At 40.9% G+C, this 12,500-nt stretch overlaps 2 protein-coding genes across 6 annotated transcripts in view; one reads left to right on the forward strand and one right to left on the reverse strand.

The window, feature by feature from the left end:
* Positions 1-12,500, reverse strand: part of tec (tec protein tyrosine kinase) — a 32,469-nt gene that overhangs the window by 18,219 nt on the left and 1,750 nt on the right. For 2 of the 3 annotated variants that reach the window (XM_031314515.2, XM_031314516.2), the window contains exons 2-5: positions 9,753-9,954; positions 9,071-9,175; positions 3,227-3,308; positions 137-265 (exon numbers count right to left, since the gene is read on the reverse strand). In XM_031314515.2, coding sequence (XP_031170375.1) covers positions 137-265; positions 3,227-3,308; positions 9,071-9,175; positions 9,753-9,890 — 454 coding nt within the window. In that variant the 5' untranslated portion in view covers positions 9,891-9,954. Of the gene's footprint in view, positions 1-136; positions 266-3,226; positions 3,309-9,070; positions 9,176-9,752; positions 9,955-11,728; positions 11,880-12,500 lie in introns of those variants that run through there. The other variant, XM_035994121.1, reaches the window with a different exon arrangement.
* txk (TXK tyrosine kinase) overlaps positions 11,750-12,500 on the forward strand; it is a 38,419-nt gene continuing 37,668 nt past the window's right edge. For 2 of the 3 annotated variants that reach the window (XM_035994122.1, XM_031314517.2), the window contains exon 1: positions 11,757-11,861. The gene's annotated coding sequence lies outside the window, so the exon portion shown is untranslated. Of the gene's footprint in view, positions 11,862-12,500 lie in introns of all 3 variants that reach the window. The other variant, XM_031314518.2, reaches the window with a different exon arrangement.

Raw genomic sequence — 12,500 nt, forward strand, 5'->3', positions numbered from 1 at the left:
GGTCCTTTTACAGTATTGTTAAACTGTCAAATAGTTTTTTTTAATAAAGTAAAAGTATACTTTTAATGCTAGTAGCGAATGAGTTACATGTACCTTAAACTAAACACAGACAGTTGAGTGGTTAAAGGTTTCTTACTGTCTCCAAACAAGTTGTACTCCTCGCAGCCCGGAGCCTGTTTTTCCGCCTGGCGACAGCAGAGCCACGCCCCTTCCTGCCAGAACTGAGGGTGAAACTTGGCCGAGACCACAGGGTTGTCTTTGATCTCTGCAGACAGAAAGTTTCCGTGTTAAAAAGGTTCACGTGTGAACTGGAGGGTCTGTTTTTGTCTCTGGAATAAGTATAATTTCATTTCAGTGACATTTAAAGTGCTCATATTATGCTTTTTGGCTTTTTCCCTTTCCTTTATTGTGTTATATATCTTTTTTTGTGCATGTTATAGGTTTACAAAGTGAAAAAGTCCAAAGTCCTCCCCAAAGGGACTTACCATCTCCAACAGAAAACACTGTTCACAAACTGCTCCAAACAGCTCTATTGTAGTCCAGCCTTTACTTCAGAGACAAACGTGGTCACTTTGGAACACACGTTATAATGCTCACCTAGCTGCTAGCATGGCACGCCCTCATACTCTGCTTCTGACTGGCTAGTAGTCCTTACCTAGGTACTGTCAGGACACGCCCTCATACTCTGTTTCTGACTGGCTAGTAGTCCTTACCTAGGTACTGTCAGGACACGCCCTCATACTCTGCTTCTGACTGGCTAGTAGTCCTTACCTAGGTACTGTCAGGACACGCCCTCATACTCTGTTTCTGACTGGCTAGTAGTCCTTTCCTAGGTACTGTCAGGACACGCCCTCATACTCTGCTTCTGACTGGCTAGTAGTCCTTACCTAGGTACTGTCAGGGCACGCCCTCATACTCTGATTCTGACTGGCTAGTAGTCCTTACCTAGCTACTGTCAGGACACGCCCTCATACTCTGCTTCTGACTGGCTAGTAGTCCTTACCTAGCTACTGTCAGGACACGCCCTCATACTCTGCTTCTGACTGGCTAGTAGTCCTTACCTAGCTACTGTCAGGGCACGCCCTCATACTCTGCTTCTGACTGGCTAGTAGTCCTTAACTAGCTACTGAGCATGTGCGACTCCCAACAAAGATGGAACAGAAGTGAGATTTATTTTACAGTAAAAATACATTTTGGACACTTCTGAATCATCAATTTGCTTCAAGGTTTAGTGTGACACAACTGCAATTTTCTAACCAATGGTGACCTAGGTTTTTATAAATTATTTAGTAGGCCCCATTGTTTAATTTGTTTTTAGGAGTCTAAAATGTGTTTTGCTGCTGCCCCCGTCCACAGCAGCACGTTGCTTAGCTTCTGTGTCTGTACGCCTGCCTGCTTCTCCAAACTCTCCAAACATCTACTGTAGCTAACGCACTTGACTATGGAGAAGTAGCTCAGACAACTGCACTGCAAATCATCCGAACTGTCAACTTAAGTACAAAGTTGTAGGCCACAGCTAAGTAACTTCTAACAGAAACTAAACCAACAGCTAAAAAAGCATCCCCCAAAGTAGCCCACACCCAAGAGACATATTTTTAGATTAGGTGTGACTTCTGCTTTTCAAGGATAATTATTTTGTATTACAATAAGAAAAGAATGAATGGCCATACATCCACCTAGGAATTGTAGAAAAAACTCTCAAGCTGAAGCAAAATGATGAATCATAAGTGTCCCAATTTTAAGTTTTTTTTTACTTTGGTGTGTTTAAGTGCTCAAACAAAAACAGAGAAACATGGACGCTTGCAGCATCAGAAACTGCCTGTCCAGTTTAAACAACTTCTAAGTAGAGCTGGGCGATAGGGAGAAAATCAAATATCACCTTATTCTTGACCAAATACCTTGATGTCGATATTGCGACGATACTGTAGGGTTGACAATTGGTGCTTTAACAAAATATTATTGACACAATGAGATTTTTGATAAATAATCATCAGAAATGGCGATTTAACGACAAAGTGTGTAAAGGCAAATAATAGAACAGCTAGAACAGTCTGCTACGTTCAGAAAACGACATCACTTTACTGTAATGCAGCCTTCAAAACCAGGAAAAGACCACACTTAATATATTATGATTTTATAGTCTCATATCATCGATATATTGCTCAGCCCTACTTCTAAGTAAGTATAAATAAATTAAAAGTTAAGCAGAAACTGTAGTGGACACAACATGGTCAAACATATAGTGTACACATGCTTAAGCATACTTTTGGTTTTTGGTGTTAACATCCCCGTTTCTTTGCTTGGCTCAGGGTGGGAAAGTTTGTGTAGCGACAAAGTGAAATGGAGAACAGACTTAGAGTAGAAAGTTACAAGGTTGTGTCCAAGATCTGGGCTTCAAAAGTTGTGTTTTTGGAGTCAAACTGTTGTACTGAATTTTATTTCAAAACGTCCAAACTAACCCCTGACCTCGTTTCATCTGCGCGACCACCTTGTCTCAGGTGAAACGTCACATACAGAAACACAGTGGGAGAGGAAACAGTGGGCACTGCTGGAAACTGTGGTTTTAAAGTGTGAAAACATCTTTGCAAACAGCTCAAACTATATACTGAATGTGATCTATCATTCTACATCTGTACACGCTGCTCTGCTGTTTTCAATCGATATTGTAGTGGAATGGCTTCGATCGACGACCAAAAACGCTCGTCTTTTAACTGTGACCATTTACTGTTCAATATGTTGCAGTTTTACAAAACAAGAAAGTGAGCAACTTAAGCTTGACGGACATGTTTTGCATCTAACGTCTCACGTTCATCTCAGTACACGCTAGAAAGAGTATACAACAGACAACGTCCGTGTAGGCTACTTCCTGACGGTTCGCAGTAAAAATAAATTACCAACCACTAAGGTCTATATAAAAGAGACTTCAGATACAGTATTAGGGGACCACTAAGGTCTATATAAAGAGACTTCAGATACAGTATTAGGGGACCACTAAGGTCTATATAAAGAGACTTCAGATACAGTATTAGGGGACCACTAAGGTCTATATAAAGAGACTTCAGATACAGTATTAGGGGACCACTAAGGTCTGTATAAAAGAGACTTCAGATACAGTATTAGGGGACCACTAAGGTCTATATAAAGGCATCCAAAGAGCACCATGTCATGGGACCTTTAAACAAACATTTGACAACAGATATAAGAGTAGAATAGAACAGAGACTGACCCTCTTTGAGGCTCTGGACCCAGAGACTTCTGCTGTCTTGACTCGGAGCGAACACATAGAGAGTGTTGGCATCGTACACCACCTGCACACAAACACAAACTGGTTAGGAAACACTGACGTCAATTAGTTTGTATGTAATGTTTAGTAGAGACGTTTGGGGCGTATTACAGTTTAAATATGCCTTGTGTGTCTCTTTTTTTTGTTGATTTTTTTGTCAGTAACAATTATTATTATTATATAGTTATCCAACCAATTGAAAAGATGCAAAACTGGCTGGATGATTGGTAACACCTTGGTTAATCATTTCATGTATGCTGATGATCTGGCCATTTTCTCTCCCAGCAGTGCTGCTTTTCAGCAGCTACTGAATAGGGCACAGCTAAGTAACTTCTGACAGAAACTAAACCAACAGCTAAAAAAAGCATCCCCCAAAGTAGCCCACACCCAAGAGACATATTTTTAGATTAGGTGTGACTTCTGCTTTTATTTAATTTAATTTATTTCATTCTTTTGTATTACAATAAGAAAAGAATTAATGGCCAGACGTCCACCTAGGAATTGTAGAAAAAACTCAAAGCAAAGTGTCCCAATTTTAAATTCACTGTAAAACCGCTGGCGCAATTTATGTAAGCAACCGCACTCCTTCTCTGAGTCATAACTCAGTTGGACACACAGACTTGATAAATGGATTTTTAGGTTCAGTGCAACTTACATTTCCCGAGGAGTCATTATCTTTGTTGCCCATCATGAATAACAGTCTAAAAAATTTGCTTAAAAATCATAGAAAAACGGCGCTCCTTGCAGCTGCAGAACTTTCCTAACAATCGTCACGTTTTTAAGTTTACTTCAGTGTTAAAGTAATTCAGTAATAGCTGTCTAAACACTCGTGCGTACACTCCAACGGGAACTGTCAATAGCTAATTTGGTGCTAATTTACTAAAGCATCATGGGAACTGTACTTCAGAAATGTACAGTGGAAACACTGTACACATGGTTAGCCTTTAAATAGAAGTCAGTAGGGGTGTAAGAAAAAATCTATACACTTGAGTATCGCAATATTTTATTTTGCAATACCGTATCGATTTTCAAAAACGCAATATCGATTTTTTTTTGTAATTTAAAAAAAAAGATTTTTTAGTTTACGTGCAAAAATATTCATGTAAGACAGTGGTTCACGTTTATGTTGTGTTTAAACCCCCTACCGCTAGATGGCTATGCTGAGACGCACCACTAGTGTCCTTGCCTAACAGTGCCTAGCAGTGCCTAGCAGTGCCAAGCAGTGCCAAGCAGTGCCAAGCAGTGCCTAACAGTGCCTAGCAGTTTCTAACAGTGCCTAACAGTGCCTAGCAGTGCCTAGCAGTGCCTAACAGTGTCTAACAGTGCCTAACAGTGTCTAACAGTGCCTAACAGTGTCTAACAGTGCCTAACAGTGCCTAACAGTGCCTAGCAGTTTCTAACAGTGCCTAACAGTGCCTAGCAGTGCCTAGCAGTGCCTAACAGTGTCTAACAGTGCCTAACAGTGTCTAACAGTGCCTAGCAGTGCCTAACAGTGCCTAACAGTGTCTAACAGTGCCTAACAGTGCCTAACAGTGCCTAGCAGTGCCTGACTTTGTGCTAGAAGCTAACAATGTAGCTATGGCTGAACTTTGGCCTACTTTAGCATATAAACATTAGCTCACTAAGAACCTGTGAACCACAATCCCAAACTGGCAGTTTGATTTTCTGTGTACTGAATTGTTGACCTAAAGTAAACTTCTTTGACTTGTATGCACATTGTGTCTTTTTTTAAATAACTAGTTTTTCTAAAATTATACTTACATCGCCTTACGCACAGTATCGGAATATACTGCAATATATTGAATCGTGACCCATGTATCGGGATACGTATCGTATCGCCAGATTCTTGCCAATGCACAGCCCTAGAAGTCAGACGCATAACAGGACTGGAGAGTGTTGGAGTCTTTACGTTGTCTGAGCGTGGCCCCACAGTGTCAGACTTTGAAAACTTCTAATCTAGATGATCTAAACCACTTTATTCAGAGATAAAACTCTTCATTTCTGTGTCTTGCACACAAACTGCCCAACTCTCATGGGTTCATAAGACATCACAATGTCAGTCGCAATGTTCAAACATTCAATTACATTTCACAAATGTATAGGTTATTTTACAGCTAAGTTATTAACCCAAACTGTCCATCTTCTTTCCCCAAGCTTATAAGCAAATAATATCTGATACAAAAAAAAAGTTATTTTCTTGAAGCCCACCTCAAATCTTTCATAATCATCCAGCCAAAAGAAATCATTAATAATTAAAAGGTAATTTTAGTAAGTTCATACACTTAACATTAATCTTATTCTCAATTTCAGATAGCTGACATAATAAAAGGCTGTGTTCTTCTGGACTGGAAGTGAGCACAAATAGGTCAAATTTAAAGCAGGAAGAGCTTTGAGTCATGGATGTTGGGTAATCATTTTGCTTTTCACGTTCGTTTGCTATTCCAAATAAGTTTGTCCCGTCTGACATCTTTTTACTGATTATTCGTGATAGAAATAATGGCCCAAACTACTAATGATCCTTCAACGTACCACCCAGAGCAGCTATGGTTAAATAGTTTGTGGTGTGTGTGTGTGTGTGTGTGTGTGTGTGTGTGTGTGTGTGTGTGTGTGTGTGTGTGTGTGTATGTGTGTGTGCTTATTTTACTATATTCGTGGGGTCCAAAAACCGGGGAATCCAGTATACTTGTGGGGTCTGCACAGCCTTGTGGGGCCCAAAATGCTGGACCCCACAAGTTTAAAGGTCTGTTTGAGGGTTAAGACTTGGTTTTAGTATTAGGGTTAGAATTAGGTTATGGTTAGGGTGAGGGTAAGGTTTAAGGTTAGGCATTTAGTGGTGATGGTTAAGGTTAGGGTAAGGGGCTAGGGAATGCATTATATCAATGACGGGTCCCCACAAAGATAGTGAAACACACTGTGTCTACCCAGTGGGTGATTTTAGGGTGGGGCGGGCAAGGGTGGTCAGTGCCCCCGCAATAAAGAGGCATACTCCCTCCCCTTCTAGTGGACCACCATGGGACCTTAATCCAGAAAAAATATGAACGGTAACATTTGAACGGTAGTGAACGGGGAAAGACGAATAATGTCTTGATCCCGTTTGAATTGAGCCATGAATTACACATATGATGTTCCTCCGTTTAAAAGGTAATTTTGCAAGGCAAGAAAGTCTGTTTATTGTTAAACTGTTGAAGTATAAGTCTGTGAAAATACGTAATTAGGAAGACTACACACTTCAAAGTAGCATGGACAACGCCTCGCTGAAGCTACGACGTCTGTGTGTATCGTACCGGGGATGTAACGTTACTCACACGAGCAGCGAAGTCTCGCTCGTTCTTTCACTTCTCTGCTGATAAAACTTCGCTGGATAAAACACATCAGGTAAAATAACGTAACGTGTTGTGGAACAGAGCTAAGCTAGCTAGCTAGCTAGCGAGCAAGCCGAGCGTCAAGCTAGGTGACGTAAGTTGTGCGAGACGAGAGATGTAGTTCACTGAGCGGTTTCACACAAAACTGAGTGGTCACACGACAAACCTACAACAAACTCAGACTTTCTTCAATTGAAAAACTATCTTTTAAATTGACAAACATCATATTTATAATCCATGACTCAATTCAAACGGGATAAAAAAAAAAAATTTGCTTCTCCCCGTTCACTACCGTGCATATTTTATCGAATTAAGGTCTCATGATGTCCACTGGAAGGGGAGGGACTTCGCTATACATTAATGCAACACTAACTTTTCCTCTTCGGTCCCCCTACAGGTTGGAAGCGGAATTGTCCATTACCGCTGTCGTAATGTCCCATTATGTCTCATTATGTCTCATTATGTCTCATCATGTCTCATGCGAACTACAAATCCGCTACTCGATCTGGCAAACTTGCGTAGCTCGGTTATAGCCAAGGGGGTAAGCCTCTCCTCGGACCGCAAACCTCCTATGGCGCCATTTTAATGCTACAAAGCGATCACCCCCCGTTAGCATTCCATTGACTGCCATTCATTTTGGCGTCACTTTGACAGCGAATAACTTTACATCTGAAGAGTTTAAAGACTCTATTTGTCCATTGTTTATTTCTAAAGAAACACGACAATGTATAAAAGGCTCCATTACCTTGTACCTCATGTTATGGCTCCGTAGCAGACGTTTTTATAAAAATAGGCTAACGATTGGGTCATAACCACGAGACTTACTGTCATAGTAGAGGAATTACCGTATAGTACAGGAGAAGCTCTCAGGCAGTTTCGTCTCACATTAGCTGTTTAAGTGCAATTACTAATGTTAACTAGCATTTTAGTGATTTTAGTGAACCGTTTAAATCTGAGCATGCACAACTCACATCTGCACTCGACTCACATCAGGTAGTGACAGCCCCGACCCCCCTCTGGCCTCCATAACTGTGGCAAATATTTACATCCATTTTTAACCCCATATTTACCCCCAAACAGGGGATATAATCCACATGCAGTGATGAATCAAATATAGGTTAACACTGAATGAGTATTCTTTTTAGTTATATTGTTGTTGTTTTTTTATATATGGGCATCGTTAGTCTTTTGTAGAGCAAACCTATCAAGCAGTGGTTCTCAAATGGGGGTACAGTGTACCCCAAGGGGTACAGTGGAGGACTGCAGGGGGTACGTGAGCGCTTTTGAAGTTTGTTATTTTTTAAAAGTTTTTGTAGCTTTTTGTCACTATTTGACCTGTTCTTGCCTTCCTTCCTTCCTTCTTTTATTCCTTCCTTCCTTCCTTCCTTCCTTCTTTTATTCCTTCCTTCCTTCCTGCCTTCCTTCCTTCCTTCTTTTATTCCTTCCTTCCTTCCTGCCTTCCTTCTTTTATTCCTTCCTTCCTTCTTTTATTCCTTCCTTCCTGCCTTCCTTCCTTCCTTCCTTCTTTACTTCCTTCCTTCCTGCCCGCCTGCCTTCCTTCCTGCCTTCCTTCCTGCCTTCCTTCCTTCCTTCTTTTATTCCTTCCTTCCTTCCTTCTTTTATTCCTTCCTTCCTTCCTTCCTTCCTGCCTGCCTGCCTTCCTTCCTGCCTTCTTTCTTTCCTTCCTTCCTTCCTTCCTTCCTTCCTGCCTTCCTTCCTTCCTTGCTTCCTTCCTTCCTGCCTTCATTCCTTCCTTCCTTCCTGCCTTCCTTCCTTCCTTCTTTCTTTCCTTGCTTCCTGCCTTCCTGTCTTCCTTCCTGCCTTCCTTCCTTCCTTCCTTCTTTCCTTCCTTCCTTCCTGCCTTCCTTCCTTCCTGCCTGCCTTCCTTCCTTCCTGCCTTCCTTCCTGCCTTCCTTCCTTCCTGCCTGCCTGCCTGCCTGCCTGCCTTCCTTCTTTCTTTCCTTCCTGCCTGCCTTCCTGCCTTCCTTCCTTCCTGCCTTCCTTCCTGCCTTCCTTCCTTCCTGCCTTCCTTCAAAAACAGTGACATAAGAAGAAGCGAGAAACTTGTAAAAAGTAGGACAGTAGAAGGAAGGAAGGCAAGAATAGGTCCAAAGAAGGAGACACAAATGTCACATTTTTGGTAGGAAAAAAAAAAGTCTAAATAAAGAGGAACAATGTTCTGGACAGCCTTGTAGCTATTAAACATTTTGTTAAATATCTCCCGTACCCCCTGCAGTCCTCCGAAGTACCCCTAGGGGGACACGTACCTCCATTTGAGAAACAGTGGGGTACATTATTGAAAAAAGTTTGAGAACCTATATGCTATAAAAGGTGACACTTAATATATTTGTTACCTCTGAAATCAAATGTGGCCCCAGCTTGGCCCCCTTTATATGAAATGGTCTAGAACCGCTACAGTTTGTACCTGAAAGGGGTATTTGTTCTGGCAGGGGATGATTTCTCCGAAGTTCTTCACGATCTCGGCACATCGGATGCGGCTCAGCTCGATCGAGCCTCTCTTGGACTTCTTCTGTTGATGGAAAAACAAATGCAGGTTTTTATTCACTTTTGCTACTATTGTAATAAGAAATCAACTACACACTGAGAGGTGACGCCGTAGACGCAATTTACAAATCAAAACTGGCTGGTGCAACACGTAACGCGCAAAAACGTAACTTAATAAAGACATTTGCACCCTAACTTTATGCAGAAAAGGCACAAATTCTTGCAGAAACATTCACCTGAATCCAGTAAATGAAGTGTTGACGTTCAATCTTTCAATTTTGCTCTAAAGTGTACAGAGGCTTGCAAAAGTATTCATACCCCTTGAACTTTTCCACATTTTGTCACGTTAAAACCACAAACGTAAATGCATTTCATTGGGATTTTATGTCATAGACCGACACAAAGCGGCGCATAATTGTGAAGTGGAAGGAAAATGATACATGGGTTTCAATTTTTTTCTTCTATCATATAAAATCCCAATAAAATACATTTACGTTTGGGGTTGTAACGTAAAGTTACCCAAAGTTACGCCCTTTGGTGACGCAGAATTTGTCTGCAGTTTGGTTTAGTTTAAGCGGGAAACGTAAACTTAATAAATTGACCTCTGCTTTTCCATCGTAGTACGTCAGCCGGCTCTTGGTGAGGACGAACAGTCTCTCCTTGTAGTTCAGTGGTGACGTCCGCCTCTTCTGCTGCGAACGCTTGAAGAGTGTCTCCTCCAATAGCAGCTCTGCACTCATCGTGGCCCCGCCCACACCCTCAGCAGCCCATTGGTGGATGTCGTCAGAACGCAGCGGGCTGGAGCTGAGGTGGGGGAAAAACCAAGGGGGTAAGCTTCGCTTCAGAGCTCGAATCTCCTATGGCGCCATTTTGATGCTACAAAGCGATCACCCCCCGTTAGCATTCCATTGACTGCCATTCATTTTGGCGTCACTTTGACAGCGAATAACTTTACATCTGAAGCGTTTAAAGACTCTATTTGTCCATTGTTTATTTCTAAAGAAACAACAATGTACAACAACAATGTATAAAAGGCTCCATTACCTTGTACCTCACGTTATGGCTCCGTAGCAGACGTTTTTATAAAAATAGGCTAACGATTGTGTCATAACCACGGGACTTACTGTCGCATAGTAGAGAAATTACCGTATAGTACAGGAGAAGCGCGCAGGCAGTTTGGACTTACATTAGCTGTTTAAGTTTAATTACTAATGTCAACTATCATTTTAGTGATCAATAATTAGCCTGTGTCCATGTTATCTCCTTACATATACCTACGCTCTCCGTCTCTGCTAGATTGGGAATGATTGAGATTTCTCTTGGCACAGCTACCAGAAGACTTCCAACTTTCAGACAGGTTGCTCACGTCACATCTACGTCGTCTCTCTCAGTTGGAGGCTGCTCAGTAACGCTCAGCCATCACCGGAAAAGTGCTTCTAAAGGCCTTCACTGGTCTCCGTCCAGAGCAACGGGATCTGTTGGTCCATTCTTATATACAGTCTATGGGAAAAACGCAGTTTAGATTTTAGTTAAATTTTTTGTCACAGAATCTAACTCCTCCTCAGCTTTATAGAGTCTTTGAGTTCATTGGTTTGGTTTTTTGTTTTCTCAACTAAAGTACAAGACAGATTTGGGGAACTTGGGTCGCACGACTTGACTCGAGTCGCAAGTTTGAGGACTTGAGACTTGCTTGGCTTACAGTGATAACCTACTGGACTTGATTTTGACTTGGTATTCGAGACTTGACTTAAACTTGAGACGGATAAATCGAAAGGTCTTGACTTCTTATTAATGTAATACAAAGTTAAGAATATATATATACTTTTTTCCCCCACACAACTTAAAAACTAAAAAAATATTCAAATATACAACATTTCAGACACGTACTCAAAATAATAATCCAGAGAAACAATAAAATTACTTTAACCCTTGTGTTGTCTTCCATGACGACCATGCAACTTTCTCTCTTTCTGGGTCAAAATTTTAAAACATTTTTGTCATTTTTTTCCCCCGTTTTTTTTCGTCACTTTTTCCAATGTTTGTTGATTTTTTTTCTGCACTTTTTGAAGGTTTTTCCGGTATGTTTTTCACTTCTTTTTTTCAACGTTCTCATATCAGTTTTTTTTTTTTTTTTCTTAAAATGCTATAATTTTGAATAAAACACCAAAATACAATGAAAGTAGTGAACTGATCATTTATTTTACTGGTGAAGAGCGTTGTAGGGAAACATCAATGTTTTTTTTTTGTCAATTTGGTTGAAAGCAACCCACATTTCTGATATAGAATTTTTGTTTTAATCGGCCTAATTTGACCCGACAACAACAGGAGGGTTAAATAAAAAAAATTTTTAAAAAATAGTGTTAATACAAATTTATTTGTTGTTATTTTCTTCAAGATATTGGGAAGTTACGTTTTATTTTTGAAACATGAATGGGTGAGTTTTCGTGGAATGCTCGGTAACCTGGCAACCTTCTAACGAGCATTCCACCTGGCAACCTTCCAGAGGTTGGCAGTAGAGAGACCAACGAAGGAGGTAGCCATCATGGAGAGAGTTATGCCAAAAATAATAATATATTACTTGAAGGACGATGTAGTGGATGACCGTAGTAAGAAGAGAACAGCGGTGTGCCCGGGCTGCAGCTCAAAAATCACGGACACGACAACCACAACATCTACCTTTTATCCGTTACTACAAAAGCCACAAAAGAAAGGTGACGTTGACGTTACGTAAATGTTTGTTTTTAACGGCTGGACTCACCCAGCTAGCTAGCCAACCAACGGTTAGCTATCTAACGGTTAAGCTAACAGTGTGTCTGTTGTCGGTACACGATCCGTTCTGCCTGCACGATCCGTTCTGCACATGCGCAAAATGTTCGCGCATGCGCGGTTGTACGAGGATTTACGACACTGCACGATCTGTTCCACGCTTCTGGTCGACAGCCAAGCCTAATTTAGTTTAGCTAACAGCTAATTCGGCTAACTGCTAGCTGAGACAGCATGTAATAACTTTAAAAGACCCTCAAAATAAAACTTGAAAATAAACGTTGACATATATAACAAACACCTAACATATATAACAGCTGTTCCGTCAGTTCTACTTTACTTGTGCTCATTTAAAATACAATCACTCAATACTTGTCTTTATTGTTATTACTGTGAAGTCTTAATTTAGCTGTAGCCTGCTTTTCCCATTACGTTTGAGTTAACGTTATTTTAGATTTTATTCAGCTAGCGGTTAGCCGAATTAGCTGTTAGCTAAACTAACGTTAGCTTCCCGGTGGAGGCTAGCCATAGGCTAGCGTGGAACAGATCGTGCAGGTCGTATCCTCGGTAAAACAGTATTATCTTGC

This window comes from Sander lucioperca, chromosome 17 (genome assembly GCF_008315115.2).
Source record: "Sander lucioperca isolate FBNREF2018 chromosome 17, SLUC_FBN_1.2, whole genome shotgun sequence".
NCBI classification, from domain to species: domain Eukaryota; kingdom Metazoa; phylum Chordata; class Actinopteri; order Perciformes; family Percidae; genus Sander; species Sander lucioperca.